The following is a 16,919-nucleotide window of genomic DNA, read 5'->3' on the forward strand; positions in this document are numbered from 1 at the left end:
CCCTGAGGATTGTTAAAATAAAGGAATTCTGAGGTTGTTAAAATAAAGGATCCTGAGGATTTTTAAGTGAAGGGAATCCTCAGGGTTGTTAAAATAAAGGAATCCTGAGGATTGCTAAAGGAGGGAATCCTGAAGGTTGTTAAAGGAGGAATTCTGAGGACTGTAAAATAAAGGAATCCTTAGGATTGCTAAAATAAGGGAATCTTGAGGATTTTTTAAGTGAGGAATCCTGAGGATTGTTAAAAGAGGGAATTCTGAGGATTTTTGAGTGAGGGAATCCTGAGGATTGTTTAAAATAAAGGATCCTGAGGGTTGTTAAAATAAAGGAACCCTGAGGGTTGTTTAAATAAAGGAATCCCAAGGATTTTTTAAGTGAGGGAATCCTGAGGATTCTTAAAAGAGGGAATATCCCAGGGATTGTTAAAGGAGGAATTCTGAGGGGTTGTTAAAATAAAGGAATCCTCAGGATTGTTGAAATAAAGGAATTCTGAGGATTGTTAAAATAAAGGATCCTGAGGGTTGGTAAAGGAGGAATCCTGAGGATTGTTAAAGGAATCCTGAGGGTTGTTAGAGAGGGAATCCTGAGGATTTTTAAGTTAGGGAATCCTGAGGATTGTTAAAGTAGGGAATCCTGAGGGTTGTTAAATAAGGAAATCCTGGGGAATTGTTAAGTGAGGGAATCTCGAGGATTTTTAGAAGAGGGAATCCAAGGATTGTTAAAGGAATCCTGAGGATTGTTAAGGAATCCTGAGGATTGTTAAAGGAAAGAATCCTCAGGATTGCTAAAATAAAGGATCCTGAAGATTGTTAAGTGAAGGAATCCTGAGGATTTTTAAGTGATGGGAATCCTGAGGATTGTTAAAATAAAGGACTTCTGAAGATTGCTAAAGGAGGGAATCTTGAGGGTGTTAAAACCAAGGAATCCCGAGGATTGTTTAAAAGAGGGAATCCCTAAGGATTGGTATAAAGGAATCCTGGGGGTTGCTAAAGGATGGGAATCCTGAGGGTTGTTAAATAAAGGAATTCTGAGGATTGCTAAATAAAGGATCCTGAGGATTTTAAGTGCAGGAATCCTGAGGATTTTTAAGTGAGGGAATCCTGAGGGTTGTTAAAAGAAGGAATCCTGAGGATTTTTAAGCAAAGGAATCCCAAGGATTTTTAAGTGAAGGAATCCCCACCAAACCCTTCCAGCAGGATGCTCCAAGAGAATTCCTGCAGCTCTCTCCGCAGGGAACTTCCCACAGACTCAGCCTTGAAGAAGGAAAACATTCCCAGGGGGAGGCAAAGCTCCCAGTCCTGTTTGGGCTCCGGCTGCCCTGGAATCCCAGGATAAGGGATCTCAGCTCCCCCGGGGGAACGGAATCCGGCGGGATCTTCCCTTCCCTGCTCCCAAGTGATTTAGGAACAAGCCCCTTTCAATCCCAAATGATTTGGGACAAAACATCTTTCAATCCCAAACTGATTTAGGAACAAACACCTTTCAAACCCTGGTTAAAACTCCTAAACAGTTTAGGAACAAACAACTTTCAATCCCAAATGATTTAGGAAACAAACACCTTTCACACCTTGGTTAAAATCCCAAATGATTTAGGAACAAACACCTTTCAGACCCTGGGGTAAAAATCCCAAATGATTTAGAACAAACACTTTTCAATCCCAAGTGATTTGGGAACAAACACTTTTCAATCCCAAGTGATTTAGAACAAGCCCCTTTCAATCCCAAATGATTTGGAACAAACACTTTTCAATCCCTGGTTAAAATCTCAAGTGATTTGGGAACAAACACCTTTCAGACCCTGGTTAAAATCCCAAATGATTTGGGAACAAACACCTTTCAACCCCAAGTGATTTGGGAACAACACCTTTCAATCCCAAGTGCTTGGGAACAAACATCTTTCAATCCCAAGTGATTTGTGAACAAACTCCTTTCACACCTCGGTTAAAATTCCAAGTGATTTAGGAAAACACCTTTCAGACCTTGGTTAAAACCCCAAGTGATTTAGGAACAAACACCTTTCAACCCCAAGTGATTTAGGAACAAAACACCTTTCACACTCTAGTTAAAAATTCCAGGTGATTTGGGAACGAACCCCTTTCAATCCCAAATAATTTAGGAACAAACACCTTTCACACCCCCGGTTAAAGGCACAAGTGATTTTGGGAACAAACACCTTTCACACCCTGGATAAAAATCCCAAATGATTCAGGAACAAACACCTTTCAATCCCAAGTGATTTGGGAACAAACATCTTTCAATCCCAAATAATTTAGGAACAAACACCTTTCAGAGGTTGGTCAAAATCCTCCAGTGATTTAGGAACAAATGCCTTTCAATCCCAGGTGATTTGGGGACAAACCCCCTTTCACAGCTTGAGGTAAAAATCCCAAACTGATTTAGGAACAAACACCTTTCAATCCCTGGTTAAAATCCCAAATGATTTAGGAACAAACACCATTCAGACCCCGGTTAAAATCCCAAGTGATTTAGGAATAAAACCTTTCACCACCTTGATTAAAAACCCCAATGATTTAGGAAAACACCTTTCAGACCCTGGGTAAAAGTCCCAACAGATTTGGGAACTAACCCCTTCAATCCCAGGTGATTTGGGAACAAACACTTTTCAATTCCTGATTAAAACACCAAATGATTTAGGAACAAACACCTTTCAATCCCTGGTTAAAAATCCTAAATGATTAGGAACAAAAACATTTCAATCCCAAATAATTAGGAACAAACTCCTTTCACACCTTGGGTAAAAAATCCCAGGTGATTTAGGAACAAACACCTTTCAGACCTTGGTCAAAAATCCTCCAGTGATTTAGGAACAAACACCTTTCGACCCCAAGTGATTTAGGAACAAACACCTTCCAATCCCAAGTGATTTGGGAACAAACACCTTTCAGAACCTTGGTTAAAATTCCAAGTGATTTAGGAACAAACACCTTTCACACCCTGGATAAAAATCCCAAATGATTCAGGAACAAACACCTTTCAATCCCAACTGATTTAGGAACAAACACCTTTCAGACCTGGTTAAATCCCAGGTGATTTGGGAACAAACACCTTCCAATCCCAAATAATTTAGGAACAAACACCTTTCACACCTTGGGTAAAAATCCCAGGTGATTTAGGAACAAAAACCTCCCAATCCCAAGGGATTTGGGGACAAACACCTTCCAATCCCAAGGGATTTGGGAAACAAACCCTTCCAATCCCAACGGATTTGGGAACAAGCCCCTTCCACCCCCTGGATCCCTGGATTGGATCCAGTTTTCCCTCTTCCCACCTCTCCCCACCACAAATCCCAAGCAATTCCAGGATCCCGGAAGCAGCAGCCGGACAAGGCAGGAATTCCCTGGCCATGGATGATCCCAACAATCCCAGGGCTCCCGTCACGGCTGTTATCCCAATTATCCCAATTATCCTCCCTCTGGAATGGGGCTCCCTCCGTGGATCCCACCCCGGATCCCACATCCCGCTGCCCCGCATTCCAGCCCCTTCCCACATCCTCCTGAAAGCTGGAATTCCCAAATGTGGGATTATCCCACCCCCAGGCAGGTGTCAGTCCCGGGAAACGCAACCACCCCCCATTCCCAGGTTGGGAAGAGGGTCCAGAGCTCCCCCATAAGCTCTGGAAACCTGGAATCACAGCCTGGATGTGACCCCTCGGAATTCCAGGGGAGCTCCCCCGGCTCCGGAGCCTTTCCAGACACCCCCTGATCCCAGATTCCTGTAGGGATCGGAATGAAGGAGCCTGGAAATACCTGAAGCTGTTCCAGGGAAAATACTGGGAATCCAGGAAAAAATCCCAATGAACCAGAGGGATCTGGGAAGGAGGAGAGGCCTGGAATGATGGGGAAGGGAAAATAAAGGCTGGAATCTGGGAATGATTGGGAAGGGAAATAAAGGACAGAATCCTGGAATTATGAGAGAAGGGAAAATTAAGGCCAAAATCCAGGAATATAAGGGAAGGGAAAGTAAAGGCCAGAATCTGGGAATAATTGGGAAAGTAAAATAAAGACCAAAATTCAGGAATAATCAGGGAAGGGAGAATAAAGGCCAGAATCCCAAAATAATCAGGGAAGAAACTAAAGGTCAAAACCCTGGAATAAGCAGGAAGGGAAAATGAAGGTCAGAATTCTGGAATTATCAGGGAAGGGAAAATAAAGATCAAAATCTGGGAATAGTCAGGAATGGGAAATAGAGGCTGGAATCCTGGAATTATCAGGGAAGGGAAAATAAAGGCCAAAATCTGGGAATTATCAGGGAAGGAAAATAGAGGTTGGAATCCTGGAATAATCAGGAAGAGAAGATAGGCCAGAATCCCAGAATTATGAGGGAAGGGAAAATTAAAGCCAAAATCTGGGAATTAACAGGGAAGGGAAACTAAAGGCCAAAATCCTGGAATATCAGGGAGAGAAAATAGAGGCTGGAATCCTGGAATTATCAGGGAAGGGAAAATGAAGGCCAGAATCTTGGAATTATGAGGGAAAGGAAATAAAGGTCAGAATCCCAGAATTATGAGAGAAGGGAAAATAAAGGCCAGAATCCTGGAATTATCAGGGAAGGGAAAATAAAGGTCAGAATCTGGGAATAAGCAGGGAAAGGAAAATAAAGGTCAGAATCCTGGAATTATCAGGGAAGAGAAAATTAAGGTCAGAATCCTGGAATAAATGAGAAGGGAAAATAATCAGGGAAGGAAAAATAAAGATCAAAATCTGGGAATAGTCAGGAATGGGAAACAGAGGCTGGAATCCTGGAATTATCAGGGAAGGGAAAAAAAGGCCAGAATCTGGGAATTATGAGGGAAGGGAAAATAGAGCCTGGAGTCCTGGAATAACTGGGAAGGGAAAATAAAGGCTGGAATCTGGGAATAACTGGAAAGGAAAACACAGGTCAGAATCCCAAAATAATCAGGGAAGGGAAACTAAAGGCCAAAATCCTGGAATAACTGGAAGGGAAACTAAAGGCCAGAATCCCGGGAAGTTCAAATCCAGCCCAGGCTGGAAGTGGCCGAGCAGCAGCCTGGGAATCTTTCCCTGTTTTCCCTTTTTCCCTTTATTTCCCCCTCCCTTTTATCCGTCTCTGCCATCCCCCACAATTTTAACTTGGAATAAAAAAAGCGGGAATATCCCTCCCAGGAGAGAAATCCATGAGGAAAGTGGTTTTCCCCCTTTTTTTCCGAGCAGGAATTCTTCCCGCTCCCAAACATGTGCAGGTCTCCAGAGCTCGGGAATTCTGGGATACAAAGGCAGGGAATCCATGTGAGAGAACTGAGTGGGATTCCTCTTGGATCTCCAAGAATTCCTCGGGGATTCCTCTGGAATTCCAGGTGGGATTCAGGCCTGTGATCCACGTCCTGTCGCGCTCCAACTCCTCCCTGGAATTCCGCCTCCGTTCCCTTAGCCAGGAATTCCGCGGACAAAAAAAAGGAGGTCCCAAAGGCCAAGGAAGAGGGATTTTATCCAGGTGCAACCGGATGCGGGATTTGGGACACAATCCCAAAAAAAAACCAGGGATGAGGCAGGAATTTGGCCCCAAATTAGCTCCGGCTCAGGGGCTAAATTTAGTCCAGGCCTGACTAATCCAGTGTTTTGGGGATGACCTAAAATCTGGGATGTGGCTTCTGGGACACTTGGGATGGGCTGGGATGGGCTGGGCGGCTCCAGTCGCTTCCTGGCATCGGGAATGTGCCCCTGGAAAAGTCCGGCTGCCTCCGGGAGCCCCAGCTGGAACTGTGAATTCCAAGCGAAGGCTCCGCTCCCGATCCATCCCTCGGCTCCCAAAACTCAGGGAATATTCCTCGAATTCTCCCTCTTTTCAGGGAATTTCCTGCCCGAGATCCGGGGGGATCCCGGCGCCATCCAGGCGGCCTTTTCCCGGGATATCCAGCAGCATTCCCGGGGATGTTTGAATCCCGACCCGCGGAGGATCCCGGAATTCCCCCTTCCCAACCCTCCTTCCTCGTGCCTTCCGAGCCCGGGGGAAAATGGGGAGAGGGGATCACAGGATTCAGGAACTCTGGAAGTCCCAGAGGACAATTTCAGGACTCCCAGATTCCCAAAAAACCCAAACTGTGTTGTTCTGTTGGTAATTATGGAATTAACCGATCATGGAATTCATCCCGTCGTGTCCCGCAGGCAAAAATTCCCAAAAACCCCCCCCTGGAATTCCATGGCTGGAAGTTTCGGCCGCGACAAGACACGGAAATCATGGAATGGTTTGGGTTGGAAAGGACCTTAAAGGTCCCTAATTCCAAGGATTCCAAAGGAATCTCCCACCGGAGCGGGTGGGCTGTGGCATTCCCACACTATTCCCACACTATTCCCACACCTTCCCATTTATGCAACCACTCCAGAGGAAAATTCCTGAGGAAAAAGGCCCCAAATCAACTCCCACCTCCGGCCTTTATTCTCCCTTCCCTGATTATTCCTGGATTTTGGCCTTTGTTTTCTTTCCCCAATTATTCCAGGATTCCGGTCTTTAGTTTTCCTTCCCTGACATTCCCAGATTCTGGCTTTAATCTTCCCTTCCCTGTTTATTCCAGGATTTCTGGCCTTTGTTTTCCTTTCCCAATTCCTTTCCTCATGTCGGGAAGAGGCCACCGGAGCACCCTGACTCTCCGCAAGCACCCGGAATTCCCTTCCCAGATCTCCAAACCCCCCTTTCCTGCTGGGAATAAACCGGTGAAAGCTCGGCTTAATCCTGTTTCCCAAGGCTAAAGGGATGGAAAATCCCGGTTTTTCCCGGAGCGCCGGCGTTTGGAAAAGCTCCGGAGGGTCCCCACACGGGCTCCACATCCCAACACAGGGAGCAAATCCCGGAATTACGACGCACCCGAGGAGTCAAAACCTCCCCCTGAGTCCCTAAAACTGAGTTTAGGAGGGGCCTGGCAGGGGGGTCGAGCAGGGCTGGGAAGCACATTCCCGGATTTCCGAGCGGAAAGGGAAGGGAAAGCAGGGAAATAAAACGACAATTCAAAAAAATAAAGACGAATTAAGAAGGATTTTGGCCAAATAAAGCAGGTTTTAAAACACCATTTCCATTTAGAACCGGTTTTAAAGCACTATTTTGGTGTAGGATCAGTTTTTAAAAACACCATTTTGATTTAGAACCAGGTTTAAACACCATTTGGTGTAAAATCAGTTTTAAAACATCACTTCGATTTAGAATCAGTTTTAAAACACCATTTTGATTTAGAACCAGTTTTAAAGCACTATTTTGGTGTAGAATCAGATTTTAAAATATCATTTTGGTGTAGGATAAGTTTTAAAACACCACTTCGATTTAGAACCAGGTTTAAAACACCATCTTGGTGTAGGATCAATTTTAAAACACCACTTTGGTGTAGATCAGTTTTTAAAAACACCATTTTGATTTAGAACCAGTTTTAAAACAGCATTTGATTTAGAACCAAGTTTTAAAATACCATTTGGTGTAGGATCAGTTTTAAACACCATTTTGATTTAAAAACCAGTTTTAAAACATCATTTTGATGCGAGATTCAGTTTAAAAACACCAGTCTGGGTGTAGGATCAGCTTTAAAACACCACTTTAATTTAGGAACCAGGTTTAGAGCACCATCTTGGTGTAGGACCAGTTTTAAAACACCATCTTGGTGTAGAATCAGCTTTAAAACACCATTTTGATTTAGAACCAGGTTTAAAACCCCATTTTGGTGTAAAATCAATTTTAAAACCCCATTTTGGTTGTAGAATCAGTTTTTAAACACCACTTTGATGTAGGATCAGTTTTAAAAACCATTTTGGTGTAGGCTTCAGCTTTAAACCACCATTTTTGGTTTAGGCTCAGCTTTAACCCGCCCCTCTGACCGAGAGTAATCCAGACCCCCTTTAAGAGCCCGATGGTTTCCAGTCTTGCCCAGCCCAGGTCGTGACCCTAAAAAACTGGTGGGTTTTAGGCAAAATCCCAGATTTTTGGCCCAGCCTGAGAGTTTTTTCCAGGGCAAACGTCCCTAAGCTCAGCTTTTCATGCCAGTCCTGGTTTAGGGGTGGGAGCAGGGACATGGACATGGATTTTTACCCTAAAAGCTGGCACCCATTTCCAAGGATTCAAGGGGATCCACAACTCTGAGCAGTCCAAGAAGGGGAAAACAAGAAGGGGAAAAAAGGGGGGAAGGAAAAAAGGGGGGAAAAAACAGGGGGGGGGAAAGGAGAGGGGGAAAAAATGAAAAGAAAAAAAAGGAAGGAGGGGAAAAAAGAAAAGGAGGGGAAAAAGGAAAGGAGGGGAAAAAAGAAAGGAGGGGAAAAAGAGAGGAGGGGAAAAGACAGGAGGGGGAAAAAGCAAGGAGGGAAAAAAGAAAGGAGGGAAAAAAGAAAGGAGGGAAAAACGGAAAAAAAGAAAGGAGGGGAAAAAAGAAAGGAGGAAAGAAAGGGAAGAAAAGAAAGGAGGAAAAAGAAGAAAGGAGGGGGGGGAAAAGGAGGAGGGGAAAAAACGAGGGAAGAAAAGGAGGGAAAAGAGAAAGGATGGGAAAGATGAGTGGGGGAAAATGAGGTAAAAAATGAAAGGAGGGAAAGAAAGGAAGGGAAAAAAGGAAGGAGGGGAGAAAATAGGGACCAAAAGCCAAGTGTGGCCCAAAGGAAGGGAGCCCCATTCCCCTGGATTCCCCTGGATTCCCCTGGATTCCCCGGGATGTGGGGCCAGTTCCTTGGAATGGCCGGGATGTCACGGGAGCTGCTGTGGGGGGACACACAAAGAGCCCGGCCCTGAGCTCGGCATTCCAGAAATCCATGGAGCAGAATCCATGGAGCCAGAGGGCCGGGGAAGGGGAGCAGGGAAAGCAGGAGAGCCACAGCTCCCACTAAACCCAGGGGGGAGCAGGAGCTCGCCCTTGGAATAAAGGCCAGGAAGGGGCAGGAAAATCCCGGCCCCTCTCCCTCAGTCTGGAATGGCCTCGGGGTTAAGGAGGCAGCAAAAGCAGGAGCTGTTTTCCCGGGAATCTGCTCCATCCCGTGGGATCTCTCCTGCCTGAACAACCTGTGTTTATCCCAGTTAGGCTCGGGTTAAAGCTGGGCTTAAGAAGGGAACACTGTTATCCCAGGATGGCTCCGGATGCACCTTCCCTTCCCAACAGCCCAATTCCTGCTGCTCCTCCAGGGGAGAGAAAATCCCAAGGAAAACTGGGAAAAAAGCCAGTCAGGAGCCTGGATTTGCTCTCACTTCCCATGGGATACAGGGCAGGGATCCCTTTGGGAAGAGGGGCTGCAGCATTCCATGAAGGCAGCAAAGCTGGAGCTCCAAGGGATGAGCTGATCCAGGTGTTCCCATCCCTTGGGAAGAGGCCCTTGGCACCAAGCAGGATTTAATCCCTGAGCTCCCAGAGTGTCTGCACTCCCTCTCCTGGGAATCCTGGCTGGGACAGGAATCTGGGATGCATCCAAAGGAAGAATTAGTGGATGTTCTGAGGGAGCAGAGCTGCTGCTCCCCACCAGAGGAAGGGCAGGAGCAGGCAGGGATCACTTCCCAACAGCCCAATTCCTGCTGCTCTGACTCAGGGAGGGAAAAAACTCCAAAAAAAACAGGGAAAAAAGCCAGTCAGGAGCCTGGATTTGCTCTCACTTCCCATGGGATACAGTGCAGGGATCCCTTTGGGAAGAGGGGCTGCAGCATTCCATGAAGGCAGCAAAGCTGGAGCTCCAAGGGATGAGCTGGTCCAGGTGTTCCCATCCCTTGGGAAGAGGCCCTTGGCACCAAGCAGGATTTAATCCTGAGCTCCCCAGAGTGTCTGCACTCCCTCTCCTGGGAATCCTGGCTGGGACAGGGATCCGGGATGCATCCAAAGGAAGAATTAGTGGATGTTGTGAGGGAGCAGAGCTGCTGCTCCCCACGAGAGCAGGGATCACATCCTCCCGTTTCCCGGGAATCACGAGGGGCCCACGACCTCCTGAGATTTAAACCAACAAAACCCCCCAGACACCCAACCCCCCAAAGAACATCCTTCCCTGGCAATAACTGGGATCAACCTCGGGCTGGAATTCCCAAAAAATGTCACCTTTCCCTGGCAAACCAACACCTCCTGCCTCAATCCCAGCTCTCCAGCCCTGCCAGGGTCTGGCAGGATCGGGAGCGCTCCGAGCCGACGGGATTTGGCTGCTCCTGAAGAACGTTGGGAATGTGGGAGCCGCTTCCCAAAGGTTCCCTGGGATCGCAAGGGAGTCGTGGTGACGCTTCCAAACAATTCCCTGCCACGGATCCAGGCCCAGCTTCCTGGAAAAGCCCGGCAGGAGCACATCCGCAGGGGAGCAGGGAACCGCGTTTTCCCGAAATCCCGCGCTCGGTTTTTTTGGGGGGGGAGGGAGGATTTTGGGAACTGCCACGGCAAAGAGACGGCTCCTAAAAATTGTTAAAACCTGGTGCCACTTTAGACCGGTTTCTAAGGAACATAATCCTGCTGCCCCACTCAGAATTCCCAAATCAATTCCAGAACCCAATTCCAGAATCACTGCCCCGAGGCGGCAATGAGGTGAGGAAAGAGGTTAAACCCCCCCCAAAATGCAGAGCAGCACAAAGAGCTGATTTTTCCCTGTTTTCCTGTTCCTGATTTTCAGCAGGGTCGGGGATGTCGGCTACGACAGGAACGCTCCGGGCATTCCCGACCCCATCCATAATTCCCAATTTTATCCCCCGTGAACGCGGCAATTCCATGATGGAGCAGATGCTTCCCGGGATTCCAGGTCTGCTCCATGATGGAGCAGCTGCTTCCCGGGATTCCAGGTCTGCTCCAGATGGAGCAGCTGCTTCCCGGGATTCCAGGTCTGCCATGATGGAGCAGCTGCTTCCTGGGATTCCAGGTCTGCTCCATGATGGAGCAGCTGCTTCCTGGGATTCCAGGTCTGCTCCATGATGGAGCAGGTGCTTCCTGGGATTCCAGGTCTGCTCCTGGGATTTCAGGTCTGCTCATGATGGAGCAGGTGCTTCCCAGGATTCCAGGTCCTGCTCCATGATGGAGCAGGTGCTCCCGGGAGTCCAGGTCTGCTCCAGGATACGGAGCAGGTGCTTCCCGGATTCCAGGTCTGCCATGATGGAGCAGCTGCTTCCCGGGATTCCAGGTCTGCTCCATGATGGAGCCAGCTGCTTCCCGGATTCCAGGTCTGCTTCCCTGATGGAGCAGGTGCCTTCCCGGGATTTCCAGGTCTGCTCCATGATGGAGCAGGTGCTTCCTGGGATTCCAGGTCTGTTCCTGGGATTTCAGGTCTGCTCCATGATGGAGCAGGTGCTTCCTGGGATTCCAGGTCTGCTCCATGATGGAGCAGGTTGCTTCCCGGTATTCCAGGTCCGCTCCATGATGGAGTAGCTGTTTCCCAGGATTCCAGGTCTGCTCCATGATGGAGCAGGTGCTTCCGGGGATTCCAGGTCTGCTCCACGAGCCTGAGCTCAAATATCCACCACGATCCAACAGATGAGGCGACAACGGAGAGAGAAAACTTTGGAATTCCAGTCGATTTTCCGGGATATAAACCCGTCCAGCCACCGTCAAAGACACGGAATTCCACTGCAGGAGCAGCAGGGATACCCTTGGAAGTTGTCATTAGGGCAACAGAGCTGATTTTTGGGTCCAGTTCCCCTCGGGTCGGGAAGAGATTTGGGGGGTTTTAAGGTTCTCCCGACGACAGGAGCCACGTTTCCCTGGATTTAGGGATCGAGCTGTGCCAGAATTCCTGATGGCTCTGGGAAACACAGGGGGGCTCTCCCAGCGCTGGAAGGGGGTCTTTGCCACATCCTGGGGTGTTTGGAAGCATCCCCACCCAGCTCCCCCTGGAATGGCGACACGGAGCGGGAGCGATCCCGAAATCCCGAAATCCCGAAATCCCCCGCTGTGTCCCCGGCGAAGCTTCCCAGCAAAGCCCGAGTTTTATAAAAACCAACACCAAGCAAGCCCGGCCCAAACCAAACACCCTCCAGGGACAGGGACACGCAGGGGCAGCACGTGATTCCCAATTCCCGTTGTCAACGCCTCGGGGGGTGGCTGGGAAAGGGTGGTGTGAGCCTGGATTTGGGATTTATCCCAAAGGGAAACTCTGCCCTCCCCCTCGGCAAAAATTGGGGGGGGGAGGGCAGTGATTACAAAACCAAACCCCGCAGCTCTGGACCTTTATTCTCCTGACTCTTAGGCCCCGAGCCTAAAATAGCCGAGGGTTGTTCCGGGCACCGCTCGGAATTCCTTTCGGGAACAAAACGGTGGGGGCGGAAACTTCCCTCTCCCCAGTTAAACACCCAGAGCGCCAGGGAGCACGAAATTCCAAAGGGGGAGAAGGAGGGAAAAGGAACCCCGAAGGGAGAGGGGAAAGGGAGGGGGAACAACGAGCTCTGCGGGATGTGGGGAAGGGGTCTGGGGAGGGTTTTGGAGGTCCGGGGGAGGAGTTGGGGGGTCCGGGAGGGGTTGAGGGGTCTGGGGAGGGGTTTGGGGGGTCCGGGGGAGGGTTGGGGGGTTCCGGGTAAGGGTTTTGGGGGGTCCGGGGAAGGGTTTGGGGGTTCGGGGAAGGGTTTTGGGGGGTCCGGGAAAGGGTTTGGGGGTCCGGGGAAGGGTTTGGGGGGTTCGAGAAAGGGTTTGGGGGGTCCGGGGAAGGGTTTGGGGGGTTCGGGGAAGGGTTTGGGGGGTCCGGGAAAGGGTTTGGGGGGTCCGGGGAAGGGTTTGGGGGGTCCGGGGGAGGATTTGGGGGGTTCGAGAAAGGGTATGGGGGGTTCGGGGAAGGGTTTGGGGGGTCCGGGGAAGGGTTTGGGGGGTTCGAGAAAGGGTTTGGGGGTCCGGGGAAGGGGTTGGGGGTCCGGGGAAGGGGTTGGGGGGTCCGGGAAGGGGTTGGGGGGTTCAAAAGGCCCCGGCTGGGGCAGCCCCAGAGCCGGCGCTCGCTCCGCCCCGGGTTTTGGTAGTAACAGAGCAGCCAATCGGCGGAGTTGGGAGCGCTGCTCCGGGGCCTCTGCCCTGCCAAACACCGCTCCAAGGCCGCCCCTCGGGCCTAAACCGGCAAAGGGAACCCCGATCCCGGCTCTCCGGGAAGCCCGGAGAGGTTTGGGATGAGCCGCAGGGATAAGGGGAGCCCGCCGGGAAGCGCGGCCGGAGGGGGGTTTGGGGGGCACGGAACATTCCCGGCGTTATTCCCGGTGTCATTCCCGGCCTTCCTGCTCTCCCTCCGCTCTGGGGGGACGCGGCTCAGCCGGGAATCCCATCCCCCAAAACGGAATGCTCCCCCTTTTCCCAGGATCGGGCACGGACAGTGAGGGGCTCAGGATTAGTAAAGCCCGGCTCGACAAACCCCGGCTCAACAAAACCCCCTTTGCTCCAGGGAACAGGGAGCTCTCTCCCCTTTTCCCTGCTCACAAAGAGGGAGCCACAAAAGGACACACACGGACGTGTCGGGATTGAAAATGGGGACGGGGAGGAGGGAGAAGGAGCTCGCCGGGCTCCCAAAGCTGTCAGGGCTGGGGAAAGGTTATTCCCTACGGAAAAAGGTGGCCCCCCTTGGCAGGCCGTGAATCCATCGATCCATCCCATAATCCCCCCGCGGGAGAGGGATGAAAAGAGGGGGGAAAAAACGTCGTGAAAACGACAGGGGAAAAAAAAAAAAGGAGGGAGGAGGGGGGAAAAACCCCTCGTAACAAAAAGCTCCGCCGGGAACGACAAAAAGAAAAATCAGGAAAAGCCGGGAGGAGCCGCCTCGGGGACATTCCTTCGGATCAATCCCTTCCCCAAGGGTCAAAGGGAGCCCTATCCCAGCTTCCAGGGAGGGAGATTCCCGAGGGGAAAGCCGCGCGGAGCCGGGGCCTGGAGAGCTGCGGGCGAGTCAGGCAGGCAAACAAAAAAGGTTGGGAAGGGAGGGAGGAGGGAGAGAGGGAGGAGTGGAGAGGAGTCATCTGACACATCCAACTTCCTAAGTTTGTTGTCCGCAGGAGCCCGGCTGCTCCAACCCTCACCCCTCGGAAAACAGGGAATGCTGCGCCTCGTTTTTTTTGGAGAGGGAGGTGGGAAGGATCCCTTTGTCAAAAGAGCAGAGAGCACCGCGAGGAATCGCGGATATCCAGGATTTCTACCGGGAAAACACCCAGCGGAGGCACTGGGGGAAAAAAAAACAAAAAAAAACAAAACACAAACCTGCTCTTTTGTCTCCCAAAATGCTGCGATCGCCGGAACAAAAAAAAAAAAAAAAAAAAAAACCAAAAAAAAAAGGGAAAAAAAATAAAAAAAAGAGAGAGGGGGAGGGGAAAGGGAAGCTCGGGAGCAGGTCGGGGCTCGGCCCCTCTTCCCTCTCCGGGCAGGGGATGCCGAGGGAAGGTTGGTTGGATCCCGGGACACAGCTGGAATCGCCGGGAATCGCCAGACCCTCCTCCCGGCGCGCTTTAAACCTCGATCCCCCGGCGGCGTTCGGCGGAGCCTGACCCGTGTAACTTTAAACCCCCGGATAAAAATAGCCCCGATTCGAGCGGCGGCACCAACCAGGAGTCATTTCCTATCTGCTTCAAAACAGGCCGAAAAAACCACCCCGAGAGCAGCTTTTTCTTTTTTTTTTTTTGTTTTTTTTTTTTTTTTGGGGGGTGGGAACGGCGGGGGAGGGAGAAACGCGCAGGGGGGAAACGTCACACACAAGTTTCCTTCGATAAGCCACAAACAGGAGCTGCTGCTCCTCCCTCCCTCCCTCCTCTCCCCCCCCCCCTTCCCAAAAAAACACCACCGAATCCAAGGAAGTTTGTTTATCTCTCAGTCCCTAGGAACTAAACCAGCCCCGTTTACCCCCCACGGCACCACCAAAACCCCAAATCCTGCCCGGGGGAAGGGGGAATATCCCCCCCTCCCCCCCAAAAAAGCCACCAACCCCCATTTCATCCACTCTTGTCACTCCCAAGCCCTTTTTCCCCGGCTCACGCCGCCACCTTGTAAACAACAAAAAAACCAACTATTAATAAAACAAGCCCTAGCACCGAATTCCCGGTGATATTTTTCCAACGCCACCCACTCCCCAGACGGGAAGAGAGAGGAGAGAAGAGAGAGAGAAAAAAGGGATTCACCGCCCCTGGGGGGGAAAAACAAGGAGGAAAAAAAAAAATATATCAACAGATAAGAGGAAAAGGGTTTGAAAAATAGGAATAAAAAGGCCGAGCGAACCTGGAGGTTACATAAACCCCCCGGGGGGAGACGCGGGCCGGGGAGCGATGCCCCTTCGCCCACCGAGGGAGGGGGAGAGCCCCCCAAAATAGGGCCCCGAGCAGGGGCTGAGGGAGGCGAGGGGGGTAAATAATTAATTAATGCTCATTTTCCCCCCCTCTCTGCCCAAAGCCCTTCCCCGGGCCGCGGCCGCTGCCCGGGCCCCCGGAGCCCTGCCCGGGGCGAGCAGCGGGACCCCCGGGGGGGCATCGCCCAAGGGGGGGTGGTCGGGGACACCCCCCCCTTGTCAGGGCAGGGGAGAGGGGTGAAACCCCAAAATCCGGGAGCGGGGTGTGCGGGTGAGGCCTCTCCTGCCCCCCTCACACAGGGGGACACCCCGATGGGGCCGCGCAGGGCGGGGGGGTGTGGGGGTGACCCCCCCCCCTCGGACCTTCCCCCCTCCCTCCTCCCCTCACCCAAACCCTCCCCCCAAAGCCCTCCCGGCGGAGGGCACGGCAAGGATACAGCTTGACCACGTCGGTGTCCATCCGCCTCTTGCCCGGGCTGGGGGACGACATGGTGGCCGCGGCCGCCCCCGGCGCTCCGGGCGGGCTGTCAGCGCCGCCGCCGCGGGCCGGGGCCGCCCGGCAGCGAAGGGGAAGGCGGGCCGCGCTGCGCGGGGTGGGCGCGGTGGCGCTGTCGCCGCCGGTGTCGCCGCTGCCGCTGTCGCCGCTGTCGCCGCCGCCCGTGGCCGCCAGGGCCGCTCCCCCCCCCCTTCTCCTCCTCCTCCCTCACGGCCGCTCGCGCTCCCTCAGCCGCCCCGGCCGCCTCTGCCACAGCCTCTCTCTGGGCCCCTGACGTCACCCCTCCGCACGCGGTGACGTCACCGCGCCGCCGCCGCCGCGCAACGCTCGGGGGCGGGGCCGGCGCCGCGCGGGGCGTGACGGGAGATGGAGTTCTGCAGCCCGGGGGGGGGGGAGAGAATGATGGTGGGGACGCGGGTTCGAGACCCCGCCCCGGGGGACGCCTCCCGTTCCAAGGGGGGTTTTCCCGCTGTTCCCTGTAGGAATGGTTCCACTTCCTCCCCCCCCCCGTTCACGTTCCCCCGTGGGTTCTGATGCCCGCTTTGCTCACCCCGTCCCCGCTTTCTCTCCAGGGTCAGGGAGACATCCCGGCCATGAGAGGCCCCCCTTTTCCCTGTGTTTTCCCCATTTCCTATGGATTCTGATGCTCCCCTTCCTCCCCCATCCCCACTTTCCCTGTCCCTCCAGGACCAGGGAACCACCCCCAAATCCTGGGATACACCCATGTCAGGCCCAATGTTTTCCCCCTTTTCCGTCTCCATCAGGGAACCGCCCCTGAATTCCCGGGACACAACATCCCGTGTCACCCCCCCCCCCAATTACATCCAAGCCTTCCCGCCGGATTCCAAGGCGGAATGTGGCAGGTGGAGGAGTCACCATCCCGGATTTCCGGCACAGCATTCCCGGTGCCCGCCGAGGCCACTAATGGGAGTCTCTCCACACCCCACATTCCTGACTCCGGCATCATCCCAGAAATTCGTCCCGGCGCTTCCTGCCCCGGGAGGGGAGGAGACACAGCCAAGGAATCCCGAAAATTCCTCCACTTCCTGCCCCAGCATTCCCTGAATCCTGCTGGACCTGGAGGGGGGGGACACAAATCCACTCCCCACCACCACCCATGGATGGGAATTCCCTGGGGGAATCTGGGAGGGTTCTTTTGAGTGGAGCACCTGGAAAAGTTGGGATAGAGGATCCCCCCTTTCCCCTGACTGGTTCCAAGGAACTGGGAGAACAGGAGGGG

The 16,919-nt window shown here is 52.2% G+C and overlaps 1 protein-coding gene and 1 long non-coding RNA gene across 3 annotated transcripts in view; both read right to left on the reverse strand.

Moving 5' to 3' along the window:
- UBE2H (ubiquitin conjugating enzyme E2 H) overlaps positions 1 to 15,908 on the reverse strand; it is a 35,503-nt gene extending 19,595 nt beyond the window's left edge. The window contains 1 exon segment of the mRNA XM_032687312.1: positions 15,621 to 15,908. Within this exon segment, the coding sequence (XP_032543203.1) occupies positions 15,621 to 15,673 (53 nt within the window). The 5' untranslated portion in view covers positions 15,674 to 15,908.
- LOC116786614 lies at positions 1,616 to 3,217 on the reverse strand. 2 transcript variants are annotated; one of them, XR_004357017.1, is made up of 6 exons: positions 3,175 to 3,217; positions 3,065 to 3,096; positions 2,709 to 2,897; positions 2,172 to 2,281; positions 2,047 to 2,124; positions 1,616 to 1,831 (listed from the first exon to the last, which is right to left on the reverse strand). It is a non-coding gene; the product is annotated as an uncharacterized LOC116786614 (long non-coding RNA). The 2 variants fall into 2 exon arrangements; XR_004357018.1 differs by lacking the exons at positions 1,616 to 1,831; positions 2,047 to 2,124; positions 3,175 to 3,217 and having other exon boundaries at positions 2,163 to 2,281; positions 2,866 to 2,953; positions 3,031 to 3,167.
- Positions 15,909 to 16,919: the final 1,011 nt, after the last annotated feature.

This window comes from Chiroxiphia lanceolata, chromosome 5 (genome assembly GCF_009829145.1).
Source record: "Chiroxiphia lanceolata isolate bChiLan1 chromosome 5, bChiLan1.pri, whole genome shotgun sequence".
NCBI lineage: Eukaryota > Metazoa > Chordata > Aves > Passeriformes > Pipridae > Chiroxiphia > Chiroxiphia lanceolata.